Source organism: Entamoeba invadens (genome assembly GCF_000330505.1).
Source record: "Entamoeba invadens IP1 unplaced genomic scaffold scaff_1105074725199, whole genome shotgun sequence".
NCBI lineage: Eukaryota > Evosea > Mastigamoebida > Endamoebidae > Entamoeba > Entamoeba invadens.
The window spans coordinates 519,196-539,152 of NW_004440113.1; the positions used below are offsets into that span (position 1 = coordinate 519,196).

Below are 19,957 nucleotides of genomic sequence, written 5' to 3' on the forward strand. Positions count from 1 at the left end.
TGAATTGTCCTCTCGCATTTCCTTTGATGAAGTTATCAAGTGAATACCTGAAACTGACTGCACCTAAACAACCACCACACATCAATTTCATAACAATCAGCGACGATGAGAACTCCAATAATCATAACTCATTTGTATAGTATATTTGTATAATTACTATATAGTTTCACTCGAGATAGATATTATATTATATTACCATAATTATTCCATTCACAAGTATAGTTATTTATCCTAAAGTTATTAATTCGAACAAGTACAACTATAAGATATAGAATTATAACTAATAAATATTAAAGAAATAAGTGGTTGGCTCAGATTCGCCTTTTTGTCAACATTGTCGTAGCACCTGATGCGTAAAGATGATGTCTGACTCAGAGCTTCTCATCACCGCCATTGTAAACATAAAAATCACTTATCTTTGACTTCATTCAATTCGAGTAACGTCGCGTCGTGGAGGAGTTGTATGTCAATAAGAGACTCAGACATCGAGATGTAACGAATAGTGTTTCCACGAATGAAACAGTTCGTGAGGGTTTGCTGTTTGTTAGAAACAACTTTAAACATGATCTGAGTAACAAACGAATTGCGGGAAGAGAGCGTTGTCGCTTTTCAAGGTATCCATCTTGACGTTCAAAAGTTGGTCAACAGCAAGGAGCTTACCCGTAATGATCGCGTCGTTTTTTAATTCGACGGTAACTTCTTTACCAATCAACGTTTTGAAAAACGAGTAAAAAAGCTGGGCGTCAGAGATATGAAAAATGCTATAACAAACAAACCATTTGATTTTTTTAGATCCTTTTTATATATCACTATTCGAACCATTTTCAATCTCAAATGATCATGATATATCTGTTTTACTAATAAAAATATAATATCTTTTATTATTTTTATTTAAATCTATTATGGATTTGTATCATGAAGATACAGAAATGAGAATCTAAAAAACATAACAAATAGAACTATTATTTTTTTAGAATAAAAAAATACATGAAAATCTAAAATTAAATAGTATAATTATAGAGATATGAGAAACCATAAATAACTAATAATAAAACAATTAATTTAGCATTTGTCACACCTCGAGTACCTCTTCTTTTTCTTTCAAAAGCGATGCATTCAAAAAATTGAGAGTATACCCAACAATAGTGTTTGTTGTGAAAGGGCATTCTTCGATACCACTAGGGTGTAAAGCGCACTTCCCAACTTTCAAAGTCTTAATTACCTGTTTCTTTGCCTTGGAAAGGAGTCCGTGAGACTTTTTGAATGGAGATATTCGACTCACAAAAAGTTGCATGAACTCAGACATCTCAAGAACAGGAAATTGGCGAAGCTTCAAAAACTCAAGCTTTTTCATCATCCCAAGAGATGTCTATTGTTTAATTTACTATTAGTATTATTATTGTTAATTTATGGTATTAATAAAAAGAGTGAATGAGATCAAACAAACCAGAACAATCATAGTGTTGTCGCTCTGAGAAATGAAGGCGTTGAACTTTTCGATTATATCGGAAGGCTCGTCCTTCTTTTTTAAGATGCGTTCCGTTTGCTGAAACCGATAAAACAGTGAGTTTCCGGTCACCATTTCGCCTTGAGGTTGAAAGAAAAATTCAGTGAACCCGACCTCGACTATCATTCGATTTCCCGTCGATGCACATGTTGTTATGAGTACTCTCCAGTTATCCAAGTTCTTAACTTCCCTTTTATGAACGATGCAATGTGGCAGATTTTCTTTTCCAGTAACAGGGAAATTCAAATCGTTAAGGGCGATGAGGACGGTCAGTGCTGTATGTCGAGCGTCCTCAAGTCCGCAGTGATATTTATCGGCGACACATTTATGATATTGACACCTTTCCACAACGTGTAATTGCTTATATACTTCATTCATGAGAGTATCGTATTCCTTCACAACGGTACTTTTCCATCCCTCAAGCATTCCAATCTCCCTTAATAACATCTCATGCGTCAAAAATACAAAGTTGGCGTTCATCGTTTCGCCAGCCCACTCAAAGATTTTTTCAAAACATACAAAGTCACCCCCTATCGTTTCGTCCTTCAAAACTAAAATGATATAATCTTGATGAAATTGAGAGAAATACTCCTCAAATCTCTCTATGATCTTTTTATAGTTCTTTTCTAATAACAAACTAGTATAATCTATACCATGACAGGTGACCGCTCGATCCATGTTTTCACAGAGAGATGGTGGCGAAAGAAGACAGTGAAAGTAATTTATTTCCTTGTTCTCGGTTATTCTATAAGATGAGATTCCAAGCTCAACGGGCACTACGCTCGTTTCTCCATCTGAGAACTCAAAATCGAAAAAGTGAAGAACTTCTTTTTTGAGATCGACTTTTGCAAGAATTTCTGCGACGCGGGAATCTTTCAAAATTTCGGGTTTTTCAATTTCGACTTTTACTGATTTTTCGTTTTTTTCGGTTTTGTCGATTTTTTCATTTTTTTCTTGTAAAATTTCGAGTTTAGCTTTTTGTTTTCGTTCTTCCTCTTTTTTTCGTTTTCGATCTTCTCGATCTTTCAAAATTTCGTCTTTTGATTTTTTGACTCTTTCTTCGTCTTTTTTGAGGTCTTCTTTTTGCTCGTTTTTTGTTTTGATTTTTTGATTTTCGCGGAGTTCGATTTTTGGCAACCCTTCTTTGTTTGTTAGAATGACGTTCATATGTGCCAAAATGATATAAAACGAGAGTGCGCCAACCCTAGCCACGTCAATAGCGCAACTTTTACCTTCCATTTCTTTGTGTAAATCGCACCTCTGAACGGACCCAATTTTGTTTGAAATAGACATTAAAAAGGAGTAAGGGCCAAGGGGGAGTGTAATATCAAAATGTTTTGCGATGAAAGCAATGAGCATGTTTTCTCGAATGAAGTAGTATTCAGGTAGTTGTACATGGCTTTGACTTAATAAGAACATGAGACATTCGACATTAGGGTTATGCGTTTCTTTTCTTTTAACAACAAAAATAATTGGTGCTTTAAAAGAGACGATGTAGTTATTAAAGTCCTCAACAATTTGATTGTGATCGGTGCAGAGGCGGGGGTCATCAAATTGGATCCCATGGTGTTCTTCTATCTTCGAGTCTTTTGGAATTTTTGATGTGTCGACTGAAATAAGTCGATGAAAGGATCCAATTTCCTTCCAGTCAGAAATTAGATGCGTTGAAATCCCCATTTCAATCGGAATCGTTTGATTGGCGGAACGAAACGAATATTTGAAATTGACAAAATGCAAGACCTGCTCCGGTTGCATCAAACGGGTCGCATCTTGAAGAAACAACTCAGTGTAAATCACACTTTTTCCTTTCATTGCGCTAACGCTGTTTTTAAGTTTTCTATTCAAAGGCGAAAAGGGTTTTCATCGAAAACGTCAAAGTTCAGGTTTCTCTTGTTTAATTCAAATATTCACTGTTTTTAGTTTATTAACTTATTATAATAGTACATTTTTTTATTTTATTTAATATAGTACAGTTTGCTATATACAATAGTTATTTTTTTTACTAAAAGTTATAGTTATAATAATAATTAATGATGAAGAAGAAGAACAAAAAAACTTTGATGTTTATATCAGTTATATTGAAGATCATTTCGACTTTTTAGTTTAATAGAAAGTAATACTATTTTGAAAAGAACATCTTTAGTAAAAAGTACATCAAGCAAAAAGAGAGAAAAACCTTTCAATAAATCAATTAAAGAGCAACAAGCTTAAGGAAAGTCGGTAAGTCGATTTCGGACTCCATAGTGATACCGAGAATAGCAAAGACCTTATCAACTTCTTCTTTTGTCATTTTATCTCCGACAGTCATCAAGTTGTGTGCGAGATCTGCTGCCTTGATTTTGCCGTCGTGGTCTTGGTCGAAAACCTCAAACGCCTTTTTTAATTTAATTTCTCTTGTGTCTGGCTTACTCTGTTCTCTGTCCATAATAAGCTCAAATTGTTCGAGCTGGAAAGCCTCTCCTTCTATGTTGAATTCTTTGATGTATCCCAAAACTTCTTCTTCGGTTGGTGCGCATCCCAATGATCTGATCAAGGTCCCAAGCTGCTTTACGTTTATTTTTCCGTCGTAGTCGCGATCGTAGAAGTTAAAGCAATCCTTAATCTTCTGCGAGTTGTTCGACGTGTTGTTCTCAATTTCCATTGTCATCCCTTTTATTTCAGTTCTTTCTGAAAAAAAATCCCAAGCTTCTCATTTTTTTCAAAAACAATTTATAATAATAATATAATTATATTATAATACTTCTGTTTTTCAATATCTCTTTTTAAATCATTTTTATAATATATATTGGTAGTAATACATATTCAAAGTAATTATATTTATAATATCTTAAATAGTATATACTAACAATATAAACACCTATACATAACTAATTAAACAACCAAATAATGAACCATTTCCTTCCAATTAAAATAAACTATTATGAAACTATTAAACAATTAAAAAATGGAAAGATAATAAAATACCACTAAGAAATCGCACAACTGTGTGTGAAACAGATGAAAGGGAATCCGCCGTCATCCATCTCTCGCGTTCTTGAATTATCCAACTTTCTGTACGCAGTCCAAAACAAAAAAGTTGCTACGACGAAGAACACAGTCAATCTATTTTTAGAGAGCCAAGGGATTTCAAAGACAATCAACTTCCAAAGCACCGGGTTCTTTTATGGGCGACGTGTAGTCAACTCCAAGTTTGGAGCAAATCTTACGAACACGGAAGAGTTAGAGAGGTTACTCCAAGACCAATTTGAGAAGGTCCCTGTCGAGTATATCTTTATGTTAGAGGAGTATGGGTATCAAAAGTATCGAGACACGAAGATTAGTGTAGTTCTGAGGAGTTCGATAGTGTCCTACGCGGAGAATTTTGAATTAGGAAGGGAGTCGAAACTGTCGAATCGAGTGTACATCTGCAACGTGAACGGTGACCGATTGCCCGTGTTGAAAGCACACCACGAAGAGTACTACACGATGACTGAATTAACGAATTGGTGGGATACTGTTATCATTCCCGAAATATCAAAGATGTGTGAAGCAAAGAAATATTATGGGTCGGTCGTCTTCTTAATGGATGGGTTCTATTCAGAAGCGTTCTTAGGACATGAGACGAGTCTTGAGAATAACACACTTGAAATCATTTATATGTCCCATGACGAGTCGAAGAAATTCAATCCACTTACAGTAGCATTGAATGAGTTTGAAATGCCTTTCGAAACTATCGGGAAAGGCGTGATGGAACAAATTTGCTCGAAATTGGGGTTTACAGATCGCCTTGAAAAGACGACATCAGAGAAGACAAAAGAACTGATTGAGAAGGTTCAAAAGACGTCTTCTGTATTGGGGACCTCCCATTCTTTATTAAAAAAGAAGTCAACTAAAAAATCGAAGAAGACAAACAACACTAAAAGTCTAAACTATGAAACTGAAAGAGTGAACTGCGAAGAAGAATGTTATTTAGAACCACCTGTACATGATGGTGGATCTGCAAGTTTACTAGAAAATAGTGAGACATTGTGCAAAACACATTCAAAACCAAAATCGGTGTTTCTTGAGAATTTTGATGAGAGTTATTTGGATACACTTCCTCCAACCAACGAATTGTTATATTCATATTACATTGGATTGAATGGGGAGATGCGTCGATTATACCGATTTTATAAAAAGAATTATGGCGAACAGGAACGCCTTCGCAATTTTCGGTGTGCGAGTCCGCAATTAGTGAAAGATGTGAAAGTGTTGAGGGGGAGTGAGGCATTCAAAGAGATTGGCAATTACTTTGAGCAATTTGTATATATGTGGTTGAACTTCAAACAGAAGGAAGATGCGTTGAGTGATTTATATGGGAATCGGATAGGGTTTGTGAAAGATTCGTTTCTTTTTAAAAGTAGTGTGAAGACTTTGGACACAAAGAAAGAATTGAAACGTGAGGAATCCAAGCATGGAGTCTTTTCGATCTCGCAGATCACAACGATATTATACAAGTTTGGCATATTCTCATTAATTCCAGAGGAGTTGAAGTTTTTAGGGATCCACCGAGTGGTGGCGCCGACTTTAGTTTATCCCGAGGAATATCGCAAGATTGGGGAGAAGGCAAGTTTATTAGAAATGAAACGTGACATTCAAAATCATTTGAAAGACATTCCCCAACACTTCATCTTCAATTTTGGAGTTTTAGATGTCCACCTCCAGCAATTAAATACACTCAATTTTTATAAGACAAATGCAAAGACAGAGAAGTTCGACGAGTTGAGGAATGCGGCGGTGAGAGAAAATGAATTGCCTATTGAGAATACCATTTCGTTTATACAGAATCAAGTCATGGTGTGTATATCGGGGGATGGGAGGAGCGCCAAACCGTATGTCAAGTTCGACACCGCGAAAATGAAGATGGCGTTGTATTACAAAAAGGAGTTAAATAGCTGTGATGGAATCTATTCGAACAACTATGGGACCATTCTCGAAGAAGAGTTCAGTGCGTATTTTAACACGGAGATTTTGAATTTCATCAACACACAACGGAGTGAAAGGCAATACGAGGGCGTTGCTGTGATCCTCATTAACGAGTTTTTTAAAAAATGGTTGGAAGCGTTGAACGTCATGTTAAAAAGTGAGAACGTTGAGGTTGTCTATGTGAAAGAGGAGATAGCGTATTTCTGTGAGCCGGTGAGGAGGTTTGAGGATTTAATGATCAAGGAAATAACAGGCGTTTTAGTGCGGAAAGGGGTTGTATTGAAGCGGAGTCATTTCACCCCCGAGAATTTCCCGATGATCAAAAAGATCCTTCAGAACGAGCAAATGGTGAGAACGAGTTATGAGAAGTGTGGCTTTGTGTTGAACGAAAAGATTGAAATGGTAGATGACACTACAATGGCTGAGATGTATGCAAAAGACATTAAAGAATTGGTGAACCCAATTGAAGTGAAATTAAGAGCAAAGAAGTATCAGGTGGAGATCAAATACGCTAAAATGGTGTTTAGAGTCATCTTTATGAAAGTTCTGGAGATGACCGATTTCACTAAACTGGAAAATGAATATGACTTGTATGACTATTTGTTTAATAACAACCCAATTTTGGTCGGAAGTAATTTCGAAATGTTCCTCGACGACGATTCACCAAAAAGACTGACGGAACAACAAATCGAAAATCTTGACTTGATTTGCGAGAAGCAGGAAATGGAAATTCAAGACGATGAGTCCCACTCAGACGATGTTGTTATATGTGAACGACCTGAAGGTGAAATAAAAGAAACAGTTATTATGGAAATCGATAGTTCTGATTGATATGTTTGATTGTGTTAGTGTTAGATACTATTGGTTTTAGTAATTTACTATATAATTATAATTATTAGTAAGTATATTTCATTTTAATATAATAATATAATAATATATATAGTTTAAATATAATAAAATATATCATAAATATAGTTACTAAACTATAGACTAAAAAACTTGATGGGGAATTTACCAGCCAAACCGCCAAGTTATGAAGGAAGTCAAAACAGATCAATATCGGTCGAAGCGCTTCAACTCTTTTCAAAAACGATATACGACTCATCTATTATTCCACCGTCAGCAGAAATTTTATTTCATATCATGACGTCACATGAGATGCAATTACTTTGTTTCTTTCTTGAGAACAACGGGTTTGTGGCGTGTGTGCTCTCACACGACGAAAAGGCTTCGATTTTCCAAAAGGAAGAAAACTCGACATTTGTAGGTTCCACAGACAACAAATACTATCAAACTACTATCTTATTTGAAATCAATGGAAAAATTTTCACAAAAAATAACACTTTCACTAACTCGTCTAAGACTTCTATCATATCATCAACTTCGGAGTTAACTTGTGGAGTCATTCGTTTACAACTTCCAGGTAATGGAGAAACGTCACACAGGTGTACACTTGATATCACACTTGATCAGATAGAACGGCCAAAAGATGTTCCGCAACAAATCGTTGAGAATATCGAGCATTTACTGATATGTGTTATTGATTGATGTGTATGAGTAGTTATTAGTATCTATAACTATATATAACTATATATAACTATATATAACTATATATAACTATATATAACTATATATAACTATATATAACTATATATAACATTGTTTGTTTTAATAAAATGTTTTTAAAATGTTTTTGATAAACCACAAGACAGAGACTTATAAAACACTTCACTGTATCAAATGAATGAAACAGTCAACCGGCAGTCTTGGGCTGAGAAAAATCGATTAGTACCTCCTGGGTGGACAGCGACTGTGTTAAACAAAAAGGAGCGGAGTGATATTTTTGGATTTGAAGATACTAAACAAGGGACGACATTTGGAGAGAAGACGAAGAGTGTCTTAAAAAATTTAGACGTGTTGTTGGCGACACTTGACTCGAGAGTTAAAACAGTGACGATTCCGAAGTTCACATTTCAACCAGTTGTCGATCATTATCGCGACATATTAGTGTCTTCGTCGAAGCAAAAAGTTGAAACGCAAAAGGTCCTGATCACTCAAAAAGCACAAGAGAATGTTAAAGCGTTTCAAGAACACATCGAAAACGAAATCACAAAATATGAGGAGGCGGTCCGCCCCCTCATCGAACTCAAAAATTTGACGGACACAACACAAACGGAAAATGCGTTTGATGAATTTAATAAGTCGTATACCTTATTCAAACCAATCACCGACTCATACATCACTAAATACACGGAGGAATATCCTAATTTGCTAGACTCGCAAAAAGTGTTATCGGAGGCGTTGGACGAGTGGGAAAAGGAGATATCAATACGTGGGCATTTGATTCAAGCCGTCCACATCAATTCACAACGACGGATCACTGGAATATTCGAAGGACATGAAGACAAATTGGAACACCTCAAATTTGATGTTGGTCTACTTTTGAGGCTTGTCTTGTGTTTGACAAGTGCACTGAGTTATGATGGGGATAGAAGAGTTTGTTTTTTTATAATGTACTACACAGTCTTGATACATTTGAAGATATCGAATTACACAACAGTAGAGACGAACAATGATTGTATATAAGAGATTCTTTTTCTTGTTATAAGGTACACGTATTTGATGTATTATTTAATGTATTCTATATTATTATTAAGTTAGTAATTAATTAGGTAATTCAAATGATGACAAATAGCTGCGAGTCTCTGAAAAGTTCTTAGAAAAGATCCTGCGAGACAAAGAAGAAATCGACAGTGTCGCCCTTCAAGTATTTCACAACGTCAAACCGAAGATAATGCACAACCTTCAAACGGAAAAGATCTTAAAGACGGAAAATAGTCTTATTTTAATGGGTGATATAGAGAAGACTATTAACAAGATGGTCATCAAAGAGACTCCTAAACACATTGACGGGTTTTGGGTCGAAGTCAATAATATCCCTCCAAACGCTAACACCGACTTTGTTATCACACTTTTTAAAAAGATCGGTCAAGTCAATAACACGATAAAAATTGTTGATGGAAGGTGTCAAGTGCAATATATGAAACTCGACGAGGCACTCAGTGCGTGTAAGTTGGACAACCGAACGATCAAAAATTCTACAAATGTGTTGTCAGTAAGACTCCTCCAATAATTGAAGTGCACATTTTTTACAGTTGCAATGGGCGACACAATTAGTTGGCAAGTAATTTATAATTGTTTGCAAAATTTGCACATTCTAAAAAAAGCAAAAATCTCGGCGTTTTTTTGTGTGCGGGTGGAAAATATGAAAAACTATTATGTATGGTTTTATTGTAGTTTTAAATGAATTCAGAAATGAAGAAAAAAAAACGAATTTAAAACATTACTTTTGCTTCGTTTTTACAAAGTAACTTTTGGAAATGATATTCCAAATATTTTTATTATTATAATAAAATTATGTGGCGTAAAAGTCAATAAATCGGTTTAAACTATTACAAATAGTAACTAATACCAATACAATATAATACAAAAAATCGTTCAAATAACATAAAAAGAAAAATCGTAAAAAAAAGACAAAAATAGTTTTAATTGAATAAAATTTTAAAACATTTAGAAGCTAAACGATAATAATTTGTAGTTTGATTGTATTTATTTGTCATGAATAAAAAAATTCTTTTCGGTTGTTTTTTTATCCAATAAAAATATATTTAGTTATAATAAATTTGGCAGTGTTTGTGCACTAAAGTGGGAAACTTTCAACAAATAGACTTAAAAATAGAAATAGAAGGATTTTTCAATTACCCGAAATTTTGCAGAAAATTGTAAGTTCTATTCAGAACAAACAACTATTTTTGCACTACCATCAAGTTTTTTTATTATTTTTATCTCGACATTTTCATGATAAATAGGTGATAAAATAACAGTTATATAAAAAAAGTGAAAACCATTTAAAATCTTTTCAAATCAAAAAAAATGCATTACAAACTTAGAATGTATAGTATTTTTATAATATAAATGTTAATAAATTAGTTATATTATATCAATAGGAATAATTACCATACGAAATGAATAATACAATCTACTTGTGGGCCGATACATGCAATAGTGTTATATCATTACCAAAAAATATGATAATATAAATAAATTACTAGAAATATATTAAAATAATAGATAGTTATATACCACCATAATAAAAATGCCGTTGTTCGATAAAACTACAAGACCAAGTTATTTTTTTACACTTTATTAAAATAGAAGAAAGGAGAATGAACTTGAAAAAAGTCTGATTTTGACACTTTTTTAAGCGGTTGATTTGAGTTAAACATGGAAGAGGAAAAAAAAGAAAAAAAGAAAAAAAGTATATTTAGCCCTAACTCTGTGAAAAATAATCGAAAACGCCTTTAACAAAAAGTAATTGTAAAAACTTTGTAACTTCAACGTAAGTAACGGGACATAACCCAGTTATATAAATGTGATAATACTTTTGAGCAAAACAATTGAAGAGCAAAAAAATGCGGACGTTTTGAAACAAAACAAATCATATGGTAACATCCTCGATAATAAAACAAACTGCTTTTTCTTGTTATAGAGCTATGCCACGAACGTTTAAAACACCAAGACTGTGCCAAAAAGAAAAGAAAACGGAGTTGTATAGCTACAAAGTGATTCGTGACGGACAAATGTGCACTGAAGCCCTCTTTATTGCATTACTTAACAGAACAGAGGATATCATCCTTCTTCCGCCAAATGGGAAAACGTTGGTCGCACTTCCGTTTATTCCAGTCAAACAAGTCATTTTCAACGAAGACGACGAAATCAATGTTGTCGAATTAATTGACAGACGATTAGAAGAGCGAAAAGATGATGATATTCGAAAAGGAATATCTGAGGAGACAGCTGAACGAAGAGTCAAGAAGTGTCGAATACCTGCAACTGTAATTCTGTTAGGAGATATATTATTAGAGAGAGGTGTAAGGTTTGAGACTAAACAGACAAGAGGAAAGAACGACGCGATGATAGTGGAATATGTTGATAAAATAATAGTTGGATCAAGAGTAATTGAGAAAATGGAAATCATGAAAAGAGGAGAATCAATCAATAAATATCTGATCACATGTTTTAAAGGAGGTCTTAGATCATACGTGTTAAGAAAAGGGGAGGAAAAATTGCGAAGACTACTCGAGGATGAGATAGTATTTTGATTGTTATTTTGTTTTATTATTCAACACTTTAGTGTTTTTGAACAGTATCAACACAACAACCTTAATTCTAAAAAATATACAATTTGTCAATATTGCAAAATATTAACAAATTATTGTTATGTGTTTTAGAAATCAACGACTATCACGAAATTGTCATTTTGAGTAAATCAACAATTAATAATGATGATAAATGTCGAACAAATTGTTTCGTATGTTTAGTTGGTTTTAATTAAATAATGTACTTCGACATTAAAAATAATAAACAAGGCAAATAATATTTAAAAAAGGTATCTTTATAATTTATTCAAACCCCCTTTTTCAGAAGGAAATTAGAAATAACACATAGATAATTTTACACGACAATAGAGAATAAAAGATTGAATATCCAAACAAAATGAAAATATAAAAGGAGTTCAGCATTTTAGTTTGTTGAACTAGTTGATTAAAACGTTTGCTTGGTGATTGTTATTTTATAAATTAGTAGGTGAGGGCTGTAATTATATTTTTTTGTGGAAATATCATTGTTAAAAAATTATACCGTTTTTTACAGAAAGTAATAGAACAAATCCAATAACCAAAATATTTATTTTCAAAAAAATATAACTTATTGCATAATCATTCTTGTTGTAGTAACATTTTCGATTATTAATTTTATTCAGAATTATTAAACATTGTTTTATTAACATTTTGAGTTTGTTTGTTTTATAACTTGGATCAAAAAATTGTTTAATTATTAATAACATATAATTACATTTGAATGATTTTGTACGAAAAAATGAATAGTGACAAAGATTTTTATGATTAGTTAACGAACAAACGTAAATAACATATTGATTTGGTTTTTTGAGACATGGTTTTATTTTGTTAACATTTTTTTTAAAAAGGGGGTCTTTTTTTAAAAAGACATAATTCTAATTATATTTAAAAAACTGTAAAATTTTCTTTGAACGAGTTTTTTATTCCAAAAATAACGTAAGTTAATGTAAAATAAATTATTTATAATTCATAATAATAATAAAATTAATTACATTAAGTACATCTAGTTTTTTAGACTATATATATAAAAATGTTATTGAAGATGATTTGTTTAATTTAATGGTAAATTGAATCACTTTATTTTATGTTTATTAAATTTATTAGATGTTGAGATCAATATTATTTTGTGTTTAAACAATATTTTGTTTCTTTGAGTTGTTAAAAATAAAGATGTGTTTTTTAATTGTTTGTCAATTCAAAATATAATGAAAATTCAATCTTTTGTTAAATGTTGTTACTATTTGTCAATAAAAGTTTATAATGTATTTTATTGATAATTTGTTATGAAACTGCTGTATATTGACATAAACATAACTATATCATTGACTCTCAAGTATTCAACCATTTCAATAAAATCACAAAGACTTAAATTTGCACATTTTTATCAATTATTTTTTAAATCGAACTCGAAAAAACTCAACAAATTTTAGCAAATAAATTAATTAATTTAATTTCAAATTGATAATTCGATTGGAAAAAAATAACAATGAAATACACACAAACCTCATTTGAAAAAAAAATGGTTTAATGTAATTAAAAAAACAACTATACTGAATACTATTATTATCCCTCAAAAGAAATAAAAGTATTTGAATTTTATACACTAAACTAAATAACTTTGGTTTAACTAAAAAATCATGTTTACAAGTTTAATCCAAAACTCATGTCCATGTGGCCGGTGTGTTCACCAAACAACGTCTGGCAATAGTCGTCTCTACACCATTTCAATGAGTGAAAAGTCGTTTATTCTTGTAGGAGAAGAAGCTACTTTGCAACACATCTTCTTATATGTTGGTCAAAAGAATTTTCCATATGCTGGAAGTTTCATTCAGCGACAAGGAGAGCTCTTTCCCGAGCATACATGTCCGTACGTCTTTGTGTATCAAAGCAATTTTAGTAGTGCAGTTTCGAGTGATTTTGAAGAATACAAAAAGACTGTCGAAGATTTAGTCGTCGCCTTTGGTAACGTATTAAGCACAGACGTGCCAATTCGAGTCGATGAGTCCAAATTTGTATTTAATTGCGAAGACGCGCGTATTTCCGATTCTGTTGTGACGAAGAAAGGTATATGCCCTTGTGGCTTTAAGCACAAAGTGAATGGAGTCCTCTGTGATTTTGCTTTTGTTGTGAATGACGTTCTTGTTGGGATGTCAGTGGACTCCAATTTTGTTGTCAGCATTCGGAATGCTAGCGATAGAGCACATCTTGAGTTGGCGTATTTGCCTCGTTTCTTTTTAGGGGCTTTTAAAGCCTTTGTCAATCTGTCGGCTGTGAATAGTTTGTTTTAATTGATATTACTAATAATATAACTAGTATAGATAATAGTAATAATACTAATACAGACAAACTAATGATAAGACGTGAATAAGAACTACTTTCATGGACAGAGTCGACCGGAAGGATATGAGAATTTGAATAGAAGAAATCCGTTCATGGAAAAGATTTATGCCCTTGCTATCAAACCTATTGAGGAACAATATATCGATTTTTTGAAATGTTGGTCGTCATTAACACTGAAACACAAAGGTGCTGCTAGCACATTTCTTCGTCTATTTGGACTTATTGACGATGAAGACGGTGAAGAGGAGGATGATGACACAGATATTAAGTGTAACGTTAATACATTGTACGACGCAGAGAAGGAGAATTTGATGAAAAGACTTAAAGAGGAAATTGTGTGGGAATGCGCGAAGGATGTGGAAGTCGTTGAAACTGAGAAAACAGAAAGTGTAACTACACAAACAGTGGACGAGAGAAGCGAAGATTTCTCACCAAAGAAAATTGAAAAGGTCGAGAAAATAGAACCAAAAGAAGCACCTAAAGCTGACGTCATTCCGGCAACGCCTGAGATTGAAACAATCACACAAAAGAAAAGTGAGGAAGTGAGAGAAAAAGATAGTCCAGTGACGAACAACCCACAACAACCCAATGTGTGTTTTGAAGGAGAAGGAAGCCCAAAATTAGAAAACCCTAAGAGTCGTGAAAATGTGAGAAGTAATCAAACGAATCGAGATTACGATTGGAGGAACGGCAACACAGAAGGGTGGAAAAAAAGCAAGGGAAAAGACGAAATATACGGGAAGAAAGAAGAAGAAGAGCTTGAGTTTCTCACAAAGGAAATGACCGACGAACAGAAGGCGCAGTTCAAAATGATGTACATGCTAATGAAATTAAAAAAGAGCCAGAACGAAGAAAATGAAGAAGATAAAACGAATACGTGGGGCAAAGGACATACACTAAAAAGCGAAAAGGGGGAGGTTGAGGATAAACCAGACGAAATAGAGCCAAAGGAGTATATATATGCGAAAGACTCAAAAAAAGTTGTTAAGATCAGGTATAAATATGGGAATATTGTATTCAAAGGCGATGTGACAACAACCGTACACGATCTTATTGCACATATCAAGTTCGAAATCACCAAAAGTGGCAAACCAATGTACTGTGGTAAGCTGAAACAAAGAGCGTACAACCAGCCGCTCAATGAGATGGCAGACAAAACACTCGAGGAGTTGAAGTTGTTTCAAACGATGGTCACATACGAGTAAGTCAGGATGATGATCAAACAGATAACATTGTTTGGTGTGCCTTTTTTCCTTTTCCAATAATTTTGGTAATAGTAAAAAAAATATAATTAAAATTATAATTTCAGTTGTTTTTTTTTTGAAAAAAATAATCTATTGAAAAGTTTAAGGAAAAGTTGGTTTTTAAAAGTTAGTTGAATTTAAAATGAGTTTTTATTCTTTAATAGTTTCAATTTTAAATAATTAAAACAAAAAATTCTTGGAAATAATAAAATCATTGATAAAAATAATTAATAATAATAATATTTTTAAATAATACGAAATAATTAAACAATGATAGTACTAAAATTAAATTAATTCCGCTCGATAATGACAAAAATACAATAGATTTTTTTTTCATACAGTGTTTGGCATATTATACATATGGTTAACTAATAATACAATTTAATAATGAAATATATTTTACTATTTCTACAAGTCTATTCTATACATTAAATCGATAGCATCTATTAATAAAGAAAGAAGTGGTAATAAGAACGTGCAAATGCCAACAAATCGATGAACGAGAAAAAGAACAAGGAAAGCAGATGAAGGTGTGTATTGTTGGCAGTCAAGGTATAGGGAAGACGTCGTTTGTCTCCAAATTTACGCGGAATTCGATCAGTGATTCTGTTGTTATTACGGAGACGTCGGACTATGAAGTTTCCATCACGGTGAAGGGGCGAATTGTCGATTTAGACATCCACGACATGCAGATGTGTGAAAGTCCGATTGAGCGCAAAAGGGTGTTCAACCAAACTGATTGCTTTCTCCTCTGTTTTGCGATGAACGATAGAAAGTCGTTTGAAGACATCAAGACAAAGTGGTTTAATGAAGTCACAGAAGTCTCTGATGGGCGGTGTGTCTTAGTTGGTCTCAAAGCAGACTTGAAAGATGTGAAGCAAAGTGTCGTCACAGACACTGAAATTTGTAATTTGGCACAACAACTCAAGACATGTGGGTGGGCGACGCTTTCAATATATCGACATAAAGGAATTAAAGATCTTTTTGACTTTATCGCATATGGGGTGTCCATCCCTTGCTTCTCGCCTACTCGAAAGGAAAGTGAAAGAAAAAAGATCGCAAAAAATCGAATAGCTCTTTAACTTATTTTGTATAGTTTTTGTTCTATATTTGTTGTACTATACAAGTATCGTATTCTAAGCTATATAAACAAACTCAACTATATATTATAATTAATACTATATTATTTTTAGAGAGTATGTAATTAATTGTATAATATAATAAACTATATTATATTTAATATTTATTAAGCACAAAAACAAATTATTGATATTGTTTAAAAATATAACGAAAGATATGAGTAAAAGAAGGTGTTTCAAGATGGAGTTCTAAAAGTCGAAAATTCGCTTTTTCTTTTTTCGAAAAAGATAAAAAAACAAAAGACAAAATAAATCAAATAATCTGTTTGCTAAATTGGCATAATGAGCGTACCCTAACACGTTTTCGACCATAATTAGATTTCATCGAGTCTCCGTTATAATCCCGAAATGTAGTAATAAAAGTTATAAAATAATAATCGTTTTTTTTTTGTTATAATGTTTCCCAAACATTGCAACCAAAAAACTGTGTTTGTAAGTTAATAGTACAAATAACTATATATAATAATAACATTTGAGTGGTATTAATTTTTGGGAAATAAAAAATTTGACGTATTGTCGAAAAAAAGTTTTGATGAAAAAATGGACAAAAAAACAAAAAAGAAACTGGTTTGTATAGTTTTGAAAACCACAAAGACTAGTTTTTTTCCATGTTTCAAGTCGTTTTTTGGTTTCATTTTGTGTTGAAATGAGAAAAACCATTCAATACTTAGTAAAAGAGCTATTAAATATAGAAGCATTTGGTTGAATGTAACTATTTTGTGGAATGCAAATTCGTTGAACCAAAACAATGTTTTTGCCGCGTCTTCTTGTTTTGTATAGTAAGTCAACCTATACCTGCATATTATAAATAGCACACAGCAATGTTACACCTTAAATAGAATAAATATGCCTAAGATATTTTCGATAAAAACACTTTAAAGAATTATAAGGAATTTTAAGCAGATGAAGATGAAAAAAAAGAAAGGCTTGACATGACCACGTCGTTCATGTTAATTCCAAGTTCGTATCAAAAGTTCGCCACCTAAAACAACTAGTTTAAAAAACTAGACGCAATAATAGCACGAAAATATAACTCGCAAAAGAAAAGCAGGCGGTGAACTTATAAATCAAATGGGAAAATTTGTTGTCTTGCCGTTCATTGCCGGCATCTTATTTGTTGTGAGTATTGGTCTTACCATTGCTTCTCTGCCCATCTCTTGGGCAAAAGCAAATGTTCAAACAACGAAGCAGTTTGTTAATATATAATTATATATTTAATAATATATATTTAATTCAATATAGTTATCATTTATATATTATAAGTTATTAACATATATTAATACCAAGACAATACCAATTTTATCTGTTACATTGGACGAATGACGGTTGTTTTGCTTTGGACGACAATGGAAATGAAACGACTTCTCTGAGACATTTTGGGTATGCGGACACATACGAATTTGAAAAATTAAAAGCGTCTGGGATAGTTGCGATGGTTCTTCTTATAGTATCCATTGTCATCACTGCTTTCACGTGCCTCTACTACTTGCTCCACGCTTGTGCTCCAACTCAAAAGTGCTTGAAAGCTATGAAATTGAATGTTGGAAGACGTACTTGGATCTTACTGATATTCAGTATTATAGGACTTGCTATTAATATTGTCGGGATGATCTTGTGGCTCGCTCTCTTCTTTGCAAATAACATTTCCGAGTGGCTTGCACAATCCTCCCCCAACCCTTATGTAGGATTTTGGCTCGAACTGTCCTCTATTGTTGTTATGGCGGCTGGTATTTTCGTCGCTATGTTCTGGAAACACAGTTAAGTCCTCCACGAATTCAATTTTGTTCTTTGCGTTTTTTGGTTTCTTTTATTGTTTCAGTTACTATTCCTTTCCAAACTATTAAGAATAGTATTTATTTAATTATTTTTAATTTCAATCAATTCAGTTATAATAAATAGATTAATTAACCATTAGAATATGGGGACAGCCTTCTTCATCAAAAATATCACCGATGGCATGAAAACCACACTTCTCGTAAAAAGGTCGGGCTTGACACTGAGAATGAAGATAGATGGATTTGTTTTCGTTTTGTGAACGAACGTGGGCGACCGCCTTTTGCATGAGAAGTAACCCTAACCCTGTCTTACGATTCGGCTGGACTACTAAAACACGACCAATAAACCATTCACCTTTTTCGTTTTGAAAAACTCGGCAATACGCTATCATTTTGCCATGAAAAAGTGCAAAAACGTGAAAACAAGTTTTGTCAAACAAATCAAGTTCTTGGCACAAAAAATGCTGTTCGCAAACAAACACTTCTATCCGCTTGTGACATATTTCATATAACTCGTCGAGAGTTAACTCTTCATATCGTTTAATTCGCCATTCCATCAATTTGGTATTAGAGTTTCTATAACATTTTAATAACATTATCAAAGAACATTTCATATAACATTTTATTTAAAATAGTTTTCGCTTTTTGAAATCTCAAAATAGAACTTAAAATTAAAACCTCAATCGATACAAACAAAAAATTGCAAAGATAACCCTAAATTTTTGACATGAATTTTTTAGTTATAAATAATACAATGTTTCAATATACATCACAGGAGAAAGACTCACGAGTGAAGGATTGCGTGGAGCACCTTCTCTTTTGACGAAGAGAAATGGCGATAGCTCGTGCGTCAGCGCACTCCTTAGAGTACCTCTTGTCATTCATTGCGACATAACTTCCGACGAATAGTTTTTTGGCTTTGTTGAAGACGTCGAAAGCGCCGTTTTTGATGACGTAGATCTCTGGGTATGTCAAGTAGAGATTTCCACTACTGACATCGAGTTGGTGCAATTTATTGGCAAGAGACGGAGCACGCATTCCCGAATATTCACAGTAAAAAATGACGATATTATGAATGGGGACAGCCCCTTGATAGACGGGGAAGACGTCTTTTAACAACTTCTCGTTCCATACATTAATAGCAGAAGAGATGTGACCCATTGCAAACTCAAACGGATACCTACAATCCACTACGATTATATTGTCGTTGTGCTCAACTGCATTCTTGAAGGTATTCACAGTGATTGAATTGACCCCAACATGTGATTTTTCTGATGAAAGTAATACATTGTTTACTTGTGGAATAGTGTCTCGTGGTGTTGTTGGGAGAACGATTTGTCCAGAGATAGAGCTGAAATTGAATTTTGAAATTCGATGAGGTCGGTCGTGTGATTTTTTAGGAGTGGAGTGGTATGAAAAGGTTTCTTGTGGCGCATTGAATGGAGAAGAAGCTGGAGACCCAAAAACTGTTGTGGCAGAGTCGAAAGAAAAACACTTGTTCATCTATGTGGTGTGATATCAAAGTTCCCCCCTTTATTCCAACTGTTCTATTTTTTCGGCTCACAATTTAATTGTTTAGCCTAAGAAAACACAGAACACCCAGGTGGTTGGATTTGATTTTCTAATGTAAATAACCCGATTAGTCACATCCTTTTGCAGCAAAGTTTGATAATAAACACCTTTTTTCCTCAATTAATTTATATTTCTGCTTTAAGTTCATCACGCACAATTTCACTTTCCAGCTATTCCTAGAGCTGTTGGCAACTTTCCGGGATTTGGGCGTTTGTTATTGGTTGCCAAGAAAACCATT

The 19,957-nt window shown here is 33.2% G+C and overlaps 12 protein-coding genes across 12 annotated transcripts; 7 read left to right on the forward strand and 5 right to left on the reverse strand.

Annotated features, from left to right (window-relative positions):
* Positions 1 to 408: 408 nt before the first annotated feature.
* EIN_096260 (hypothetical protein) lies at positions 409 to 779 on the reverse strand (the record flags this gene model as incomplete). The annotated part of the gene is made up of 3 exons (XM_004254092.1): positions 409 to 537; positions 581 to 736; positions 777 to 779. 3 exons carry the CDS (start codon positions 777 to 779, stop codon positions 409 to 411), a joined length of 288 nt encoding a protein of 95 aa, XP_004254140.1.
* Positions 780 to 1,072: 293 nt separating this feature from the next.
* EIN_096270 (hypothetical protein) lies at positions 1,073 to 3,319 on the reverse strand (the record flags this gene model as incomplete). Its single annotated transcript, XM_004254093.1, has 2 exons — positions 1,073 to 1,369; positions 1,448 to 3,319. 2 exons carry the CDS (start codon positions 3,317 to 3,319, stop codon positions 1,073 to 1,075), a joined length of 2,169 nt encoding a protein of 722 aa, XP_004254141.1.
* Positions 3,320 to 3,698: 379 nt separating this feature from the next.
* On the reverse strand, positions 3,699 to 4,154 carry EIN_096280 (calmodulin, putative; the record flags this gene model as incomplete). The annotated part of the gene is made up of 1 exon (XM_004254094.1): positions 3,699 to 4,154. One exon carries the CDS (start codon positions 4,152 to 4,154, stop codon positions 3,699 to 3,701), a length of 456 nt encoding a protein of 151 aa, XP_004254142.1.
* Positions 4,155 to 4,504: 350 nt separating this feature from the next.
* Positions 4,505 to 7,282, forward strand: EIN_096290 (hypothetical protein; the record flags this gene model as incomplete). Its single annotated transcript, XM_004254095.1, has 1 exon — positions 4,505 to 7,282. The coding sequence occupies one exon, from the start codon at positions 4,505 to 4,507 to the stop codon at positions 7,280 to 7,282; it is 2,778 nt and encodes a 925-aa protein (XP_004254143.1).
* A 171-nt stretch (positions 7,283 to 7,453) lies between these two features.
* Positions 7,454 to 7,999, forward strand: EIN_096300 (hypothetical protein; the record flags this gene model as incomplete). The annotated part of the gene is made up of 1 exon (XM_004254096.1): positions 7,454 to 7,999. The coding sequence occupies one exon, from the start codon at positions 7,454 to 7,456 to the stop codon at positions 7,997 to 7,999; it is 546 nt and encodes a 181-aa protein (XP_004254144.1).
* A 192-nt stretch (positions 8,000 to 8,191) lies between these two features.
* On the forward strand, positions 8,192 to 9,584 carry EIN_096310 (hypothetical protein; the record flags this gene model as incomplete). Its single annotated transcript, XM_004254097.1, has 2 exons — positions 8,192 to 8,947; positions 9,147 to 9,584. 2 exons carry the CDS (start codon positions 8,192 to 8,194, stop codon positions 9,582 to 9,584), a joined length of 1,194 nt encoding a protein of 397 aa, XP_004254145.1.
* Positions 9,585 to 10,953: 1,369 nt separating this feature from the next.
* On the forward strand, positions 10,954 to 11,613 carry EIN_096320 (hypothetical protein; the record flags this gene model as incomplete). Its single annotated transcript, XM_004254098.1, has 1 exon — positions 10,954 to 11,613. The coding sequence occupies one exon, from the start codon at positions 10,954 to 10,956 to the stop codon at positions 11,611 to 11,613; it is 660 nt and encodes a 219-aa protein (XP_004254146.1).
* Positions 11,614 to 13,286: 1,673 nt separating this feature from the next.
* Positions 13,287 to 15,194, forward strand: EIN_096330 (hypothetical protein; the record flags this gene model as incomplete). The annotated part of the gene is made up of 2 exons (XM_004254099.1): positions 13,287 to 13,926; positions 14,008 to 15,194. 2 exons carry the CDS (start codon positions 13,287 to 13,289, stop codon positions 15,192 to 15,194), a joined length of 1,827 nt encoding a protein of 608 aa, XP_004254147.1.
* A 563-nt stretch (positions 15,195 to 15,757) lies between these two features.
* Positions 15,758 to 16,315, forward strand: EIN_096340 (hypothetical protein; the record flags this gene model as incomplete). The annotated part of the gene is made up of 1 exon (XM_004254100.1): positions 15,758 to 16,315. One exon carries the CDS (start codon positions 15,758 to 15,760, stop codon positions 16,313 to 16,315), a length of 558 nt encoding a protein of 185 aa, XP_004254148.1.
* Positions 16,316 to 17,443: 1,128 nt separating this feature from the next.
* Positions 17,444 to 18,134, forward strand: EIN_096350 (hypothetical protein; the record flags this gene model as incomplete). Its single annotated transcript, XM_004254101.1, has 2 exons — positions 17,444 to 17,562; positions 17,660 to 18,134. The coding sequence occupies 2 exons, from the start codon at positions 17,444 to 17,446 to the stop codon at positions 18,132 to 18,134; spliced, it is 594 nt and encodes a 197-aa protein (XP_004254149.1).
* A 138-nt stretch (positions 18,135 to 18,272) lies between these two features.
* EIN_096360 (hypothetical protein) lies at positions 18,273 to 18,704 on the reverse strand (the record flags this gene model as incomplete). The annotated part of the gene is made up of 1 exon (XM_004254102.1): positions 18,273 to 18,704. One exon carries the CDS (start codon positions 18,702 to 18,704, stop codon positions 18,273 to 18,275), a length of 432 nt encoding a protein of 143 aa, XP_004254150.1.
* Positions 18,705 to 18,906: 202 nt separating this feature from the next.
* On the reverse strand, positions 18,907 to 19,650 carry EIN_096370 (M-phase inducer phosphatase, putative; the record flags this gene model as incomplete). Its single annotated transcript, XM_004254103.1, has 1 exon — positions 18,907 to 19,650. One exon carries the CDS (start codon positions 19,648 to 19,650, stop codon positions 18,907 to 18,909), a length of 744 nt encoding a protein of 247 aa, XP_004254151.1.
* Positions 19,651 to 19,957: the final 307 nt, after the last annotated feature.